The sequence below is a fragment of the Rhizophagus irregularis genome, chromosome 30 (genome assembly GCF_026210795.1).
Source record: "Rhizophagus irregularis chromosome 30, complete sequence".
Lineage (NCBI taxonomy): Eukaryota > Fungi > Glomeromycota > Glomeromycetes > Glomerales > Glomeraceae > Rhizophagus > Rhizophagus irregularis.
In genome coordinates, this window is record NC_089458.1 from 1,781,262 (window position 1) to 1,801,005 (window position 19,744).

General features: G+C 28.2%; 3 protein-coding genes across 3 annotated transcripts; all 3 read left to right on the top strand.

Moving 5' to 3' along the window:
- Positions 1 to 617: 617 nt before the first annotated feature.
- On the top strand, positions 618 to 1,237 carry OCT59_021813 (uncharacterized protein; the record flags this gene model as incomplete). Its single annotated transcript, XM_066146761.1, has 2 exons — positions 618 to 760; positions 835 to 1,237. 2 exons carry the CDS (start codon positions 618 to 620, stop codon positions 1,235 to 1,237), a joined length of 546 nt encoding a protein of 181 aa, XP_066005867.1.
- Positions 1,238 to 5,531: 4,294 nt separating this feature from the next.
- OCT59_021814 (uncharacterized protein) lies at positions 5,532 to 9,033 on the top strand (the record flags this gene model as incomplete). The annotated part of the gene is made up of 4 exons (XM_066146762.1): positions 5,532 to 5,807; positions 5,872 to 6,844; positions 6,930 to 8,466; positions 8,535 to 9,033. The coding sequence occupies 4 exons, from the start codon at positions 5,532 to 5,534 to the stop codon at positions 9,031 to 9,033; spliced, it is 3,285 nt and encodes a 1,094-aa protein (XP_066005868.1).
- A 4,949-nt stretch (positions 9,034 to 13,982) lies between these two features.
- On the top strand, positions 13,983 to 14,410 carry OCT59_021815 (uncharacterized protein; the record flags this gene model as incomplete). Its single annotated transcript, XM_066146763.1, has 2 exons — positions 13,983 to 14,011; positions 14,077 to 14,410. The coding sequence occupies 2 exons, from the start codon at positions 13,983 to 13,985 to the stop codon at positions 14,408 to 14,410; spliced, it is 363 nt and encodes a 120-aa protein (XP_066005869.1).
- Positions 14,411 to 19,744: the final 5,334 nt, after the last annotated feature.

Sequence of the window (19,744 nt, forward strand, 5' to 3'; positions counted from 1 at the left end):
TGGAGAACCGTTATCATGCTGATAGGTAACAGCGTGAGCGGCTGTTGATGCATAAAAAATTAATAAAATTGACTATGTAATTATTTAGTTTCATATTTACTATTAGAAAAAGCTAGTTTTTAAATACTAGTACCATGATTATATAAATCTTTACAAACAGAACATGTCCAGCTCTTGTAAAAATACAGATTTTCTTTGTTGCTCTGTAAAAAGAGATATTTATAAGTCATTTTTAATAAAAGTTTTGTCATTTTCTTCACCTCCAGAATCTAATGGGTTTTTGCTGAATCTAATGGGGTTTTCATTTTATTAAGGTAGGTATTTTGAAGTGAGTTTGACATATTTTAAGGGATTTAAATTAAGATTAACACGTTTATTAACCCAAAATCTGCAGATTGGCGGATATGATGATATTTATTAATAATATAAAAATGGATATAAAAATGGATAACATTAACTTTAACTTTACAAGCTAGCTCTATTTTTGATAACCTAAGTCTTTTTGGCAAACTAATGGACTTCTCCACTAGAATGAAATGAACACTAGACAAAGTAATTTTAGCCGTTAATAAGAAACAGAAAATATATTTTTAAGTAATTTTCACTCTATATTTAAAATGGTAAGGAGGAGCAAAAGGGGATGGGCAGTATACAACAAAATTCTTTTTCTATACAAGAAAGACAACATTATTTTCAAGAAAAAATCGCAAAAACTATCTGAAACAGGAAGAATTACTTTATCAATACCAAGACCAAAACTGTTAATGGATAACTACAATGGAATGCGATCATAACAATCAACAGGAAATTATCAACCTTGCATTTGTACATTAGTTACAGCCTTCAATTGAAAAGACAGAAGATACCTTCTTTCTTAGGACCAGTATGGAAATATGATTCCAAAACTGAAAAAGCGAGAGTTCAGGAATTGCTTGGAGATAAATGCTTAGATCTGTTTATGCCAGTAAAGACCAAATCTCCAAATAAAGTCTCAAACAATAATAGTATACAAATGAAAAGTACTGGAGCTATGCCAAAATTGCCAAGCTATTTAGAATTGATTGACAGATTAAAGAATAATCGTGATTTTTGTGAATTCCGTAGACCTACAGATGAATTGCTAATTGATCAGGAGAATAAAGAATTCTTCAGTAAAACATATATTCATCCACTACTTGTAGATCATTTCAGAACTGTCCTTCTATTTTTAAATGATTGTGATATTATGTTTTTGTAAAGTGAACCAAAACGTGACATGCAAATCTTGGGAATCAATAAATTAGAAGGTCTTGTGAACTATCTAGTAATTTTCACATTGCATATAAGTTCACGAATTTTTAATAAAATAAATATAAAGAAAAACTATAAATATAAAATATTTTCTCATTGCAAAATAACATAATTTTTAGCAATTAGAAAATTTTCTTTATTTTTTAATACATGAAAGCTACAAATTGATTGGCTTTTAAACAAAAAAATTTTGACTGAATTTTATAGAGAATTTAAGTTTCATATAGCCTAAAATTTGTTAATTATTGTCAATTTTACTATGTAATTACAAATTTTTATAAGAATTACTAGTAAAATTATTAATTTTTGGGCTATACGAAACTTTATGAATTTTTAATAAAATTCAGTCAAAATTTTTTTATTTGAAAGCCAATCAATTTTAGCTTTCGTGTATTAAAAAATAAAGAAAATTTTCTAAATTTTAAAGAGTTGACCCATTGCTGAAAATAATTTTTTTATATTTATAATTGATCATATTTATTTATTTTAATATATAAAAACTATCTATGATCAGCTTTCAAATAAAAAAAATTATGGCTGAATTTTATTAAAAATTTATGTACTTATATGCAATATGAAGCAATGTATAACAGAAAAGTAGGAAAAGGAAAAGTTGAAAAAGGAAAAGTTGGCAGAGAAAAATAGGGAAAAAAGGTTAGTAAAGAAAAAAAGGTTAGCAGAGGAAAAAAGAATGGCAGGCAGAAGAAAAAAAAGTGGTGAAGGAAAAAAAGGGTAGTAGAGAAAAAAGCAGAAAAAAAAAGTGGGCTTAGAATAATAATTTCATTGTACTTAGTTACAAGATGAACCAATTTATTCTTAATCTATTCCTATGATTTTTCTGTAAAAACTTTAGTAACAACTAATTAAGCAAAGCTTGATTTATTTTTTTTATAAATAAAATTATTCAAGGAAACTTAGCAACAATTCTGTACATCATCAACAGAGCTTGTTTTTTCTACTTTTACATCATTCTTCTTAGCAATTTTTGCTTTGGTTAAGACATATTAAAATGTTATTCATGTTATCTATTATGAGATCAATCTGATCAGGTTAACTGACTCATATAAGGATACATTTTGCGATCAATCTGGTCTGATCTTGAATTGAACAGAATTAATATAATTTTTGATTTTTGCAGTTCTTTTTTTAGAAATTTGTATAATATCACATATATAACCAGTTTAAGTCAGTTAAACTAAACTGAGTTGAAAACTATAATCTGATTTTAAAATCATGCTTTACCATCTCTAGCTGAAAGCACATTATACTCATTATTTTTTTTTCAATATATTAGAAAATAAATAATAAAAGATTTTTTTTAATAAAAACATTCTTAATTTATTTTTAATATTTATTTATTTTATTTATTTTATTTCAAGAAGAGACGTAGTTTAGAAGGTACATGAGTACAAAAAAAACTATATCTGTGTATAGATCATAAAGATACTTTAAAATACCTTAAAATATTTTATTATATAAACCAATATTTTTTGTAATAAATTCTATAGTATTTTCTAAGTAAAAATTAAAAAAAAAATTTAATTTGATTAATGATTTTTTAAAGTAAATAATTAACAAATTATAATAAATAATAGCTAAATTTTAAATTGAAATATCTTTTTATCCATTTATAACCCTAGAAATATAAAATTAACACCATTTAATGCATTTTAATGAGAAGAATCCAATAGAAATAAAATTGTTCTTATGCAAATATTATATAACAGGATAATTTATAAAATCTAAAAATTTATAAATTAATATAACTTTTTATTTATCAATTTAGAGTTATGATTTTATTACCATTAAATATGCCTTAATAAGAGAAATCTAACAAATATAATTTCATCCTTGGCTCATTGATTAGTCTATAAGTCTCCTCATGAAGCCTGATTATGGTGAGAACACAGGTTCAATTCTGTTTGATCACTATTAGAGTACTCATGATGAAATTATTTTTTGATTTTTCTTTATTTTGAAAAAAAAACAAATTTAATACACAAAAAAATCATTCTGATTTTATTGCCTATTATGATAATTAAGATATTTACCAGATATCATATTACGAAATAAATTTTTGGTAAGAGTAATTGATTGAATTTTTTTATAAATAAAAAAAATTACTACCAATTTTATCCTTCTATAATTCTATTTTTTTTAGAAATGCGCTTTACTTTTCAAAGGTAAAAGAGGAGGGAAAATATATTTTGTTTAAACTATTTGAAGGTAAAGAAAAAAAATTAATAATTAAATTTCTCTTTATTTTTAAAAGTAACTTTCAAAGAACTGCAAAATAAGAAAGGCAACTAGAAAAACTGCTAAAATGTATAGTTATTAATGATCAATAGGTAATGTTTATATTAAGATTAAAGACCGAAACTTATCTATTTAGGAACTCAGAAAGGAATCTTTAAATTCCAGGATTTTTGAAGTAAAGGGAAAATGAGTAGATATTTTTCGTTTATATTTTCTGTTTATTTTCTCTCTTTTTTAGGTGAGTGTAGTGCGTGGCTTTGAATCTGGGTCTTGAAAGATAAAGAGAAGAAAGGAACTGGGGCGGATATTTGTATATATTTAAACATTTTCTTTTTTTTTTGTGTTGAATTCTGGGTTTTCAAAATTCAAATAATTTGATAATGCCTTTAACAAAATGAAAAAAAATAAAATAAAATGAAAATTCTTATTGTGATCGCCAAATAAAAAAAAATCAACCAATCAGCTACATCAATCCCCTTGATCCTATCTGCTTGGCTCTTTAAACTGCAACTTGAATTTCTTCAAGTTGAGCTAAACCAATCAACTTTAAATCTTGAAGTCAAACCGAATTGACTGGTTTGGTCCAGTCCAATCCAACTTGGATTTAACAACACTAGCGATAACATTGAAGACAAAGAAAACATATCAAGAATGTTTATACCATTAATGCCCCAACACAATGAGAAGGTAAAGCCATAAATGCAACTCTTGATCGAATGCAAAGCTATAAATAAAGCCTGCCAAATATTTCAGAATCTTTTATGGTGGAGGGCATTACAAGAAGGATAAATATACATTAATCAGAATCTAAAAGAGGAACAGATTAACATATCAGATATACAAGAAATGATAGCCAACAGAGACAATATAGCAGATCACATAATGAGATATGGTGAAGGTTTAAAAGGAACCTGACAATTCTGGATAGTGAGAAGATTTGATAAAACAAATAGAAGCAGATGGGCTAATATTTTTTACCTTTAGCGCCATGGATTGAATTACACTTACTGATGGAAAATAATAATCATAGTGAAGATGAGGCTGAATCATCTAAATATTGGCAACAGAACATAATTGATAATCTGCACATCGCAATGTAGTTTTTTAAACAAAGATTCGAAACTTTCTTTAACAATATGTTGATAAACTGATGGGAATTAGAAGATTATTGGTACTGATACGAGTGGCAGCACAGGAGAAGTGTACATGTACATGGAATTGGAAAAAAAAAAATGCACTGGCATGTAATTCAATATCTTGATTCAATAGTGACAAAGATATGCATGCTCTGATACCAAAAAGACATCATAAACGATGATTTACAAGACTATATTGAATTGATAAACAAATTACAAATGTAGTCCCTCATATTGTTTATGTAGTAAACATGGACAAGTTTGTAGATTCAGATACCCAAAAGAGAGAAATGATCATTCATTTATACACGAGGATAATCATGGACAACCTGAATTAGTGACATCAAGAAACAACCCATATTTAAACCCACACAACAAGTGAATGTTGATATCAAACCCTACATGCAGCTTTGCAATATATCTCTAAATATGTGAGCAAATCTGAACCCAAATCAGTAGTTTTTACAGAAATATTTAATAAATTCTAAACAAAAGTAATTTGGATGATAATTCACTTGCATTAATCCAAAAACTCTTACTAAACAGTATTGCAGAAAGAGGCATATCAGTCAGTGTGCATGTCCCCTGATCGGGTTGTGTAACATTTTTAATTAAGAAATCTGCATGTTGCATATCATAGTAAAAAATCCAAAAACATATAGAAAACCGCAAAATTCAACAACTTTCCACTTGTCTGTAACAAAATATTACATCATATCATGTGATAAAAAGTGGTTAGGTTTATTGTTCGAGGTATGTTAATATTATTATTGTTCGTTTTAATATAATATTGTTCCTCGTTTAAAAGAATCTTAACGTCAAAGTTTGCATAAATTTTAATTTATTGATATGGAGACTTATGAAATTACTTTTGAAGAAAAAACCCCTTTATATTATAGTAGTCAAGAAATATTTTCAGAAGAAACTGAAGAAGATCTTGACACTTCTTTTGATGAACTTTCTGAGTTAGAAATATTTGAATTTAATGAAAAAAATTATATTAATGCGCAAAATGCACTAGAACAAGAAGTTGTGGAATATTCAAGTGATGAAAACGAAGAAGAATTTGGTACATATGAAGACCAAGAAGTTCCTCCACCTCCTGTTGAAGATGCAAACGAACCTGTATATAGACTTAATCCAGCCATGTATACAAATTTTTCACCATGTATTCTAATTGATTATTTAGATAATAAATTGTCAAACTAAAAATGTTAGGAATTTATGCCAATTAGTTGGAGTTTGGCAAATAGATGAAAATGCAGTATCAGAATACCAGTCAAAAGGAATACCATTGGGGGTGTGTATGAGTCATTTTAATTATGATCAAAAAAATCATAATGCATTTATAAAACAATTGCGGAATCCTGAACAAAGTGAAATTAGCCGTCGACGTTGCTTATTGTGTTCTAAAAATTTTCATTTCTTTAGCCGTGGAATTGGATGTAAAGATCATTTATGGAAAATGTGGGGAAAATATATCCAAATTCCATGTGTTGGTCTCTATACATGTAATGCAGTACACGAATGCCAAGGTATCTCCCAGCGAATTTTTGATGATGTTTCAACAATTCGATATATTTGTTATAATTGTTATGAATCTTATGGTGGGCATTTAAACCGTCGACCTGGTTCTGGCAAACGAAAAACAACTTGTGAACAACATAAATTGCATAAAGAAGATACATCCAAAAGTTTAAAATTATTGGCTCAGTGGCTTACGTATGTAGCAGATACTGAAACAGAAGAAAAAAAAGAAATAATTCTCGCTTCTATGTTAGTTCCAGCTTTAAAATTTTTATATACTCCATCTGAAACACCCTTAAAGTATGAATATTATAATTCTAAAGATAATACACGTTATTTAAATCTTGATGAATTTAATAATACAAATAATATTGATGATTCAATTAAATTTTTAATTGAAATTTTACCTAAATTGCCCAGTTACTTTTTTTTAAAATTATTATTAAATATAAATCGTATAACGGATATTACACAACCAAAATTAGACTGGACGGATGATAAATGGAAAGAAATTGGAGAAAAATTGGGAAATGAAGTATGGAATTCGCGTAAAATAGTTACAGATAAAAAATCAGAAATACAATTACCAATTTCTCTTAATGCATATTATGAAAGTTTTCCAAATTTTCTAAGAGGTTTTTTTGATGGGCTTATTGGTGAAATTTTTAAAAAAAAATTAATAAATTTAAATAAAAAACGAAAACAACGTAAAACAATTAGATGTTGAACATATTACCAAATGTGTAACATTTTTTGCTTCACTTATAATAAGTATGGCATTTCCTTATCTTGGTGTTTGGTTTACTCAGGTAATGGCTAGTATGTCTCGAAAATCACGCCTCTTTTTTTCATTTCGCCAACTCTTATCTACTCTTCATATAAGTGGTCATACTGATAGTAATGAACGCCGAATAGAGAAACAACGAATGGATAAAGTTAATCCAACTGAAAGATTAATAAAAGGACCAAATATATGGAATTTGGCGGTTATAGATAATATTGATTTCAAAGAAAAATCTTTTACATACGGAAATATTTTTGACACCACACGCAAAAGTTCTCATACAACGCTACGAATGGCATTTCAAATGCGGATGCCAATTCCTTTGGAAGAAAGAGCAGATGATAAAAAAAATATAACATCTCCAACAGGTCTTTTTGGCATGAATGATCTGATGAAAGACACATGGGATAAGTTTGACGATATTATTGATAATCTCTTAAATTTTCAAACAAGTTCTGAAGGACAACTTCTTTACAATACCGATTTTGATATGGCAGCTATTCACCAAAAAATTCTTGAAAATGTTGATCATGGTTGTTTAGCTGATGCACCTAATATAGTCATATTAGAAACTGGAGGAATTCCAAATTCAGACGAAGGAATATTTCAATCCACAGAAATGTACAAACAAGACTTTAATTTAGGACCGGATGACTACTTGGATGTGGTAGCTGATGAAGCAATCTTCAGAAGACTAATAAAACAGAGAAAAATATGGCCGAAACTGCGTCCTATTCTTGGCCAGTGGCACACATCCAAGGATATGTGTGGAGTTTTAATTGTATTGTTTTCGAGCTATGGAATTTTTGACCTAGCAAAAGTATCAGGAGTCAAATTCTTGGATAAATTGGACAAAATTGTTGATTATCGTTCTACAGTTCGTGTTTTAGAGTTAATATGGTGTGCAGTAACTATATCTATTCGCATATATATGAAAAAAACAAACCTTAATAAATATAATATAATGGATTCAAATAGTGGTGCCAATAATATTTTACGAATATGGTATCTTTATTATAAATGGGCATCAATTTTCAAAGCACATCGTGTAGGAATCCGTGTTGGCAATTATAAATTGCAGAAAAATGCTTTGTCTTGTTTTGCTGGTTTATTTACATCAGCAGGAAAATCAAACTATTCGTCATCAGTTACTCAATATCTTGGAATGCTGGCTCAATACCCAAAACTTGAAGAAAAATTGGAATGTGTTTCGTCAGTTAAAATTGATAATGATGAAAAACGAAAGGGTCACTACTTCGCATTTGACGAATCCCTTGAAACCTTCGGAGTTAAGTTTATCAAACAGAACATTACCGGAAATGTAGTTGATGATAATAAATTAAAATTACAAGTCAAAGCCGCCCAGAGTGAACGAGATCGTATAGGAATCTTATTATCAGAATATCTTAATGATCCTTGTGGATCAATTGGACAAAGAGCTGTAGATACCGTAAAACGGCCATGTGGAAACTAGTAAACGAACTTTTGTCAGCATTTGAACATTCTGATGATTATAATCGTTATCAAAATCCTTTATGGAGTACTACTACTCCTGATCATATTACGGCAGACAGTATTAGACGTCTTGAAAACTGTTTTCCTGATGGAATTTTGAGAATAGAAGAAATTTTCCTACAAGATGTCATTTCAATACAAAAAAGTAATAAAGTTGGAAGGAGAAAATTGGGAATTACAAGATGGAAACCTAATGACCAAAATTCAAAAAAAAATAAAAACAAAATGGCATCGAGTTCAAATACAGAAAATTCTATTTCTGATCAACAGGTGCCAACTAATTTGATACCTCAAGTAGTAATTATAGATAAAGATGGGCCGCTAATAAAAAAGCCAAGACAAGCACGTCGTGAAACTAAACCCGAAGAAAAGAGTCTTTTAGAACCATTAGTGACTTGTTCTGAGTATCCGAATGATGAACAAATAGAACAAGTTAGGGAATTGTTAGGAAATGAATGGGATAAGGATCGAATTTATCAATATATATCTCGTCATAGACGTAATAAAAACAATAAACATAAATAATTTATTATATATTACCTTAAATAAACCTGGTCTTTAATAGAAGAAGTCTTCAAGGTTTCATTATATATAAAAAAAATGCCATTTTTCGTTAAAAAGTCCTGTTGTATATGGTTTCTTAAAGTGGTTACGTCAAAAGAACTGCTAAAAACTAAGTTCGTTGGGTACTTTTTTTTTGATTTAAAAGTTGGTAGCAAAAGAATCTCGGGCTTTAGTGTCAAAAATAGGTAAATTTCCTGATAGGATAAAATTTCGCAGGAAAGCAGGGAGGGCCAAACTTTTACTTATTTTAATAGAAGAAATGTTGTTGAAAAAAGTTTATCAAGGGTGAAGAACGATTATATTGTGGCTTAGAACGAAAGTCTTTAATGGAATATCTTGAACGAATGTTACACAATAATTTTTAATATGATCGGCAATGTAAAATGGACATGCACACTGACTGATATTGGCACAAGAAACATGTCACCTACTTCTCGGCATACCACTTTATCATTCTAGTCAACAGAACGTATCATTAAATCTTAATGAGGAGGCTCCAAGGTGCGTTCAAGGTACAGGAAGTAGGGGAAATGACAAAGAAGATACATCAATCATTTGAAGTGTGGTGGTTACCCTTAAGAAAATATTGGGATCGGGATGATCAATTAGAAGATTTTTCACTATATAGGCTATATCTAACCCACAAATACACAAACGGGAAGTGAGTAAGATGCAAAAAAGAAAACATAGTTAGAATATTGCCTCAACCATCAGGATTGTGTAATGGAGATCAATGGGCGGAATTCTGGGTCCAAACATGTACATACAAAGGGACGCCAACCTGAGATCACAAGATATACAGAGGGCGATCAGAATTATCCAGCCACTTTTCAAGTTGGAAAAACTTATATATATATAATATAGCAATAATAAAAATTTAAAGTTAAACAAATTCATTAGGTTTTGTTTACTAATTTAGATAAAATTTTAATAATAAATTCTATCTCCATTTGCAAAAATAACTTCCAAATTCAATTAGTTATGCCATTGATAAATTTTTTATAATATTCTGGAGTAATACCTTTTAATGCATTTTTAACATAGTACTTTTCAAGTAGTTTTATCAGAAAATTTAATAAGGTATGCAAGCATAATGTTGAAAAAGTATTATACCATAATATTGCATATTAATTACAGGTATTATTCAAGTGTAATACTATGTAAATTATGAAATTTTTCAAGTTTGCGAAATTTGCGAATTTTAAAATTTAAAATTGTATGTTAAGGATATTTCGAGATCTAGTGATTGAAATATTGTAATTTTGGGTTTATCAGATTCGTCTCACTGAGAGGATTTGAATGGTAATAATTTAATATTTGTAGGATCGATATTCATCACATGATTACGCTCTAAAAGCCTAAATGTCGCCTACAATATTTTCTGATCCTGTGATTAAAATTTTACGATTTATAGCTCTTTTGATCCGTCTCATTGAGACGATTCGAATGGTGGTAAGCACAGGTCTATCAGACCAATATTGGCGGAATTATGATATTTTTAAGATTTTTAAGTTTGTTTACACAAAATTGTAAAATTTATAAAATTTATACAATAGGTGATATCATATTTTCGAAAAATATGTTTATTTATATTACATTAACACATCATGATCTACAAAATTTTAGCAAAATAAACTGGCCGGATAATTTTGATCGCCCTCTGTAAACCAGAATCACATTGGCAGGAAAAGACAAGTGCTTGTGATCACACCAACAGGAGTAGCTGTGTTTAACATCAAATGGAGCAACCATTCATTCAACCCTTTCCCATACCAATAAAGAACAAAAAGGACAAATTTAACGGCATCTGTCCAAAAAAATTACAAGAAAGGGTACAAGACGTAAGGTATTTCATAATTGATGAAAAAAGCATAGTAGGACGAAGGATGCTGAGATTTATTGACATGAGGCTAAGAGAAGCATTTTCGGAAAACAAAAACAAACCTTTTGGCAGACGATCAGTAATCTTGTTTGGTGGCTTTTGTCAACTTGCTCCAGTACTTAATGTACCTATGCACTTTCCACTATGTAATTTTTTCCCTTTTTTTTCACTATAATGAGATTTATTAAAAAATTTCACTATATTGAGAGAAATTAATTATAAAGAAAAAAATCAATAGGTCACTGTAATGCGATTTTACTTAATGTTCACTATAACAAGATTCACTATAACGAGCTTTGAGTGTGACTAATGCCAGATCATCAAGCAATGTAATAGCAGTATACAGACAATTCAAAGAAGTGTACAAACTGGATATTATTCAATGGCAATCAGAAAATGATCAACAGGGATTTAGAGATATCCTTTTAAGATTACAAGATGGGAAAAGCATGTTAAATGATTGGAATATTCTCATAAGTAGATTCAAAAAGAATTTAAATAGAGCTGAACATGACAGATTTCAGGATGTTGTGTTTATACATACAACATGGGCTAAAGTATATAAAGTCAACATCAAAATGCTCAGGAGATTGAATTGGCCAATAACAAAAATCTGTGCAGTACATAGCAGTGAAAGAACAGCTAAATGTGCCAAAACGAACATAGCAAAGGGACTTGAAGTGGAAATATTACTGGTAAAAGGCTGCCATGTGATGCTAACTTCAAATATATGGACCAAAGCAGAGTTGTAGAAGACATATTGTTCAAAGAACAGGGTCCACCAGCACTCCCTACTGCAGGGTAGAACTCAGTTACCAATATCAATAACCGTGCATAAAAGTCAAAGTCTGACATTGGATAAAGTTAATATTGATATTGGAGTTCAAAATCTAAACAATTTATGTCTTAAACAGTCAAGAAAGGAAAGACGAAGAGGAAAGGTTGTGTTTATTTATACAATAACACAAAAAAACAAAAGAATTTCTAACACAATAACACAAAAAAAAACAATCCAAAAAAATATTTTTTTATTTCATAGTGTGGTTTATTTTGTATTGTTAGAATTATACAGAATAAAAAGTGGAATGAAAAACTGATACAACTGATAAATTTTTTTTTTCTAAATTCTATTTTTGTTCAAAAGTATACAGGTTAAAGTAAGTAAATCAACACATACTCAATTAACCAATTGTATAATATAAGAACTAATTAAACGTTAACTTAAAGATCAAGCAGGCGAACAATAGGATACTTTGTACCACTATGACTAGAACATATATAGTCCTTTACTACACTCTGGACTAATGACATAATGCATCAAAAATATCAAAGATATTTACGCAATAATAATTTATCTAAAAAATATTAAAACAACGAAGAATCGATAGCAAATATATATATTTAATTCTATTATTATGATAAGATTCAATATTCAACAAATAGTTCAGGTAGTTCTTCAAATATTAAGGAGCATTCCTTTTTTGGTGGAATATCAATTAAAAAGGATAAAAAAATGTGTCAGGGCAATAAATTTTGTCAGTTTACTGATCAAGAATTTGTCAACCAAAAGCATTATAGTGTTGATTTTGATTCAGAAACTTTTAAAAAGTACACACTAAATTATTAACAATTATTCCTTTGAGAAAGCTAATAATTACCATAAAGTCCCAAATATAAGCAACCTTTTTTTGTATTTGGTATATTGTAGTATTGGCCAAAATTATTATAGTGTGGGTCAAAAGTGCTTACTTTCAAGTAATATAAAAATCTGGGTGCTTATATTCAGGGTGCTTATATTCGGGACTTTATGGTAAATATCTTCATTAAATTCTTTGTATCTATTAAAGAAATTTGATTACTTAACTAAAATTATTTTGAATATTACCTCTCATTGAAGACTTTAATACAAAAATTCTTTAATGAGCAGTAATCATTTATTGGTATTTGTTTAAAAAAGGTTGCCATTCTAAGGAGATAAAGATAACAATCTGCCAATATAGTATACATTCTTTCAAGCATAAGAATTGCCTCTTTTATCAGTTTAAGAATATCTGATATTATGTGAATATCATCAAAAAACCCTCTTTTTTTCAAAATAATTTTAATAGCTTGATTTGTCAAAATCTAATTTAAAAAAATTAAGTTTTTTTTTTTAAAAAAAAATAATCCATCTTATTAACATATATGCTGTAAAGCATCTTAGACAGTTGTCTATTTTATTTTCACGTAAGTCTTCATCTCTCTGCCTTTAATATTTTTACTTTTGATTGCTCCATTGAGCCATGATCTCAATTTCATAGAAATTTGTTTTTTATAATACTACTAATTGTCTAACTTCCAAAATTTTATATTTTTTATTTCACCACTTAAAGTGCTTATTATTTAATTTGTATTTTTAAATAATTCGTTTAATTATACTCTTAATTATACTCTTAAAATTTTACCTTAATATACGTTTAATTATATATACTCTTAATTATACTCTTAAAATTTATGTAATGTATTGTATTTTATATTGTAATCAACGAAATGTATTGTGATCACGTGACAAATTAACTGTGGCTGTGGCGCATGCGCCACGGACCTGGCACACAAAAAACAAATGCCATTACATAATCTTAACTTTTTTCTTTCATCTATTTATAGAAGAATTAACCAAGGGTTTTTTACTTTAGTATTAAAAAATAATTCACTCATTTGTGCAATATCTTCAAAATCTCAAACAGTCAGAATATTAATACTGGTGGTTTGAAAAATTAGATAAGCCATAGATGAGAATGTTAATTGCAGACTTCATTTAGGGAATGTACAGATATTACCTAATATTTTAGGGGGAGGGAGGTAATTGAAAAACTTAGGTTACATATATACTATATAAGGAAATTACATATATAATATATCTTACCTGGAGGAGGGGGGGTAAGCTCTTATAATAAACTGATATTAGGTAATATCTGTTATTGCCCTTACCCTTTCAAGTATTTATTGATTTCTTTAGGTGTAAAAAAGTCATTCTGCTCTTTATTAAATGCAAAGTACATTCTATAGGTATCAGAAGTTAGTAATTCTGAATGGCCCTACAGGGAAAATGGTAGACCTTCTAAGCTTTCAAATAACTTTAGTTATAACCATTTGGGATGTTACATCACTTCTCTAGACCTTTTACACTCAAAAAACTTTTGTGATATTAATGGACAAAGAGAAAATTACATATCTTTCAAAAAGTCTGGAACAGCTAGTGAAGATCATAATGATGATGGAACCAATGGAAATGCACCACTCTCAAAATGTGAACCTGATATGGGAATGCTCTCAAGAAAGAAAAAAGATAATGAGATATATGTTCAGTGCTTTAATCCGTTGCAGATTAACACAAACACAGAAGAAAACAATAAAATCGAGAAGGAAAAAGATGCAAATATTGCAATGGGCTTTGAAAATTGTCCTAACTCTTAAAGAATCAATGGATTGCAGTCATCTTTTGGGAAATTGCGCAGAGTTGGCATCATGGGAAGTGTTACATGGAGAAATGAACTCCTAAGAGAAGCCTGCCGTCTTGTTCACACACATCCTTGCCCTACCTATGAATCTGGGAGACAAATTGAAAATCAAGGATCTATGTGTCTGGCATCATAAAGTATCGAAAATGATGTTTTGCAATGAGATTGCAAAGATATACTCATAGTAGTAGAAACATTTTCAAATGAACAAGTCTGCTATCAAGTTGCATCTAGTTATGGCTATAAGCTTCCTACTGATAGCTGCAATCCAAGAGAACTTGTTAGCTATATTAAGCAGGTTGCAGAATTTGGATTTAATCATATAATAATAATTGGAGAGCTTGATTATGGAATGGCTTTTATGGACTGTTTTGGACGCTTATTTCAATGGGATGATATGCTTCAAATGCTATAGCCACTTTACAATAATTCTTCAAAAGAGGCGGACATCAGAAATAATAAGTTTGCATGGTTTGTAGAGAATGATGGAGTTGTATATGAAATGGCACGTCTAGGTACATATAAAATTTTGTCAATATGTGCTGTATTGCTATTTTACTTAATTTTGTATCTATTTTATTCCAGATGCATGATTTACTGAACCTGAAGAATTCAGGGAATAATTATTAGTATGCATAAATTACTAGCTGTATTTATTCAGCATTAAAAAAACCAGCGAAATAACAATTAATATAATAAATAAGTAATAAAGCTAGTAAATTTTTCTTTTTGGAAAAAGTGATCAGTCTGTGATTTTTATATACGTAAAGTGTCCAGATGAATAGCTAAAGTGAATCAATAAGTATGATTATCAAGATCAGGGAAGGCAGGATTTTATTGGATGATTGTAGGACTGATAGGGAGCAGAAAAAAAGAAAAAAGTAGCTGTGTAAAGATAATATATTATATAGATAATCTGTAAATAAATTATGATGTATCATGATAAATAACAAAATAATAATGAAATCATTTTATATTATGATATCACACATATCCATTTGACAAATATCTTAACCCAATTAAAAAATCTGTTTTTAACCTTAATAGTTAATAATTTTTATAATTTTTTTCAGTGACAAATAATTTCTTTATTTTTATTTTATTGTAATAATTGTATACACAAATTTTTATGTATTCAAATACATGCTAAATATATTTTAATCATCAGTATAAGCATATCTCTTCCATTTTTTCAATAATAAATAAATTTTAAATTAAAAAAAAGTTATAATTGGCAAATATAGATCTAACCAAATTCCAATTTTATTTTAAAAAAAGGTATTCAAATGTTGAAGGTAAAACACTGGTATGTTGATTATCATAAGATTTTCAGCATTACTAAATAGTCTTTCACTTGGTGTGGAAGATGCAGGAATTGCCAAGTATTTGCCATCTTTAACAAAATTAATATTCTTCATAACCATCCTTTTCCTGTTTGCTATATTCTAATTTTATTTCATTATAAATTGATCTTAATTTCAAATGAATATAACTGTGAAGTTCTGGAAAAACAAAAAATAAGGATTTGCAATAAGGATCTAATAATGTTGGATTCATATAAAGCATTTTTGACTTTTAAAATTAAATTTTTACAATCTTGTGATGTATTAATCTTGATCTTACATTATTTTGATTGATTATTAGCAATATCTCCATTTTCTAAATCTTCGTATTTAACATCATCATTAAATGCTATATTTGGTTCAGTAAAATCTACAATTAGAATTAAAATTACTTGGTTTTACACCTTTTTGTTATTACATTAATTGCAGGATACATAAAACTTACAATTGCATATTGACTACCACCTAATAATTCAGTTGCATTAGAAAAGGTTCAAGAATTGAAATCAACTCACTTATTGCATTCCACTCATCTTCGGTAAATTAATATCTTTGAGCTGTTTTCCAACTTTTTTGTTTGTTTATCTGAATCAATACAAAATGCTGTTATTATAATATTAATAAAATCCTTTATTACAATTAATCACTTCCAGGCAAGATACAATGAATTCCAACAAGTTTTCACATCAGTAATAACTTGAAGGTATTAATTATTTTCTTAAAAATTCTATTTAATATAGATTTTTAATTAATTATAATAATTAAAAAAATTATCATTAGAATTTATTAATTAATGAATAAAATGATTTATTGTTATTATTTTTGTTAAATTAATGATTTTTGTTAAATGAATAAAAGTTACCAAAATTAAATTTAGTAATAAATATTTGTAAAAATATTCAATAAATGATTTTTGTTAAAAAAAATGGTTTTTAAAATATAGTATAAGACCCCAGTGAAAAGAATGGCAGTCAGTTTTTTTGATATTACAAATGCAATTTATAGTAAAATGTGAATTTTTTTTTATTTTCTGAAAGAGTAACAGAAATATATGATCATCTTCTGTGTCAATAAATGCTTCAATTTAATATTGTGTACTATTTGCACTCTTAACTAACATTCTTTTATTATGATATTTTAATATTTTCTTAACTTTCTTACCATCTAGAGGTCAGATTGAGACAAAATTATTACCATTGGATTCCTTTTGACTATGTGTGGTTCAAATGGTGACCTTAAAATTCCTGTGTGGTATCTGTATAATGTGATAGTTCAAGTATAATAGTGAGTATGATGAATTTTTATGTTGCATAAAAATAATCATTTTCCAAAAACAATATAAAAGCTTAATAATATAACAAAATCCCATTATTTAAATCTCGTAATTGCAAGGAATCTAATAATTGTAATTTTGTTTTAACACAAGCTTTGGTTGATGAGAAAATGAAGTTTAAACTTTTTATTTCAAACTTTCATACCAAATTCAATTTTAATGTAAAAATTATCAGTAGTATTTCTCTGTAGTAATGTAATATAACAAGTTAAAAGTAAGTAGTTTTTTTTTGGAATTTATTATTATGTAGGATTTTGTGTATTTTAAAAAAATTTGTAGCAAATTATTATTCTCTGATTTCTATTAAATTTATAACTTCTTTGTTTTTTAGAAGGTAAAATAGGCGTAAATTTTTTTTATTGCTTTTTAAAATGGTATTCTAAAATTCCATTGGGCATTACAAGTTTTAATTTAAGAACTTTTTTTAAATTTTTTCACTTTATTTAGATTTTTTACGTAAAATAAAAATGTTGAACATAGGAAACTTGGGTAAAATAAATCCTAATAATGCAGAAGACTTTTTAAAGTTTATCTTGTATAATGAAGACATGTTTTGCTCAGCTCGGTTCATTTGTAAAAAATGGTTTCCTAAAAACTTTATTTGATAAGAGTCCACAAGCTATAAACAAAGCTCAGCTTTTAGTAGAGATGTTTGGCGAGTGTGCAAACCCAAAAAACTTTATGATACAGGTGAAGACAATGAATATACAACCTACCACCCTTTCACTAATATTTTCTATAGCACTTTACGCTTCATCCAGGTTGTGGGATAATTTTGCTACCCACGCCTACACTCCATCAGGACCCCGGAAACTATATATATAGGTTGTTTCAAAATTTAAAAATTTACTATAATCTTTACCCAAGTTAAGCCAAAAATTTACTAATAACGTTACCCAGTTTACTAGTAACCTTAAATCTTTCCTATAAGTATTACCCAAAATAAAAATAACCTGTTTTGGTTTTTATAACCTGATTTTATTATTAATTATTATAGAAATTAACCAAATATTGTTACTATAACACTAATTTACATGTTTTTGTGAAAAAAAATTAAAAATTTCCCAAGAATTTCCTTCCAAACATAGACGACCAGGTAAACTTGCAACATTATTTATATCCAAGCAACTGTTATCAAAACGATAAATAACTTGCTTTGGAGTTATATAAGCAAATATATTACCACCAGATTTACATATTTGAGAAAATAAGTTGCCATTGGTATTGACAAATGTAGCAACTGAAATGTAAAATAAAGAATTTATGTTTTGAGAAAAAGAAACATAAGCATATCGCATAGATATTGATCTATATAGTGATAATATTTTTCCTAAAAATATACTTTCCTTTGATATATATATATAAAATAAATCAGTTTTCTCTTAATGGATTATTATCAGTTACATTTGCACGAGAAATGTTTAGGACTATAATGAAAATCTAATAAATAATAGAATAAAATTATTTACTATAAAAAACTCATTAAATATACCATTAATATATTGAGGTAATCCAATATTTTCTAAACTAATTGTTAGTTCTCTTTTCAGAAAAATTTGAAATTAACAAATTTTTGATTTTATTTTAAAAAATGCAAGCCGAAAGTTCCAAAAATAGTTCTACTTTTCCAAGTTTAGAATATTTTTACCCGATAATGAATATGATTCTGATGATTTTGATTTTCTAGGATATGAAAAAAAAAAATTTTCGATCATTTTTAACATTTATATGATATATATAAAATACCCCCTTAAAAATATATATATAATCGTTACCCACTATAGTAACGACCAAAAAATAAATCATAAGATCATTACCCATTTTATATAATAACAATCTGGCCCTTACCCAATTTAACAAAAAACCTAAATCGTGTTTATAATAAAATTACCCGACATAAGCAATAACAATTTTTGATTTTTATAATAACTTTATCCAGTTTACCGGTAACCTTTATATGAAGTTTTCAGGGTCCTACTCAAATTGTTTGCATCTATTAGCTCATCAAATACAAAAACTACACCAAATCCAGTACTTGAAACGCCTCCAATACTGCCAGATGTGGAAATGACCCCTGTTAATTAAACTGTGACACCCAAAACTTTCCAGAAACAAGATAAATAAAAGGCGCGTATTACAGATGATAAACTAGTCAAGAACCAATCAATAACGGCAAATCCTGGTGCACAAATATCAGCCAAAACCTCATAAGGAGAAGAATTTAACTGGATACAAAGAAGTTGAAGGCGAGCGAGAGCAAGTCAGAGACATAATTGTATATGATATTCCATATACCTGAAACATTGAGAAAATCTTAGGAGAATTAACGTTATAGGTCATACTATTAAGTTGTCAGTTAAATGGAATACCAGACCCTTAGAGTCAAAATAGTTTTGAACTCATTTACCCTTCCCCAATTTAATAGGTTCTGGACGACTGACCTGGGAGGTATACTGGTGAGATGGTTTCCCGCAAGTTGGACTCTATGAGAAAGAAAACAACGTGAGATGTTATTCATGATATTCTGGAAGAAATGATGATGGCTACCTTGTGAAATGACCGTAAACCAACAACATTTTTAATGACGTGCAGTGCTAACAACAAGTAAAGGAAA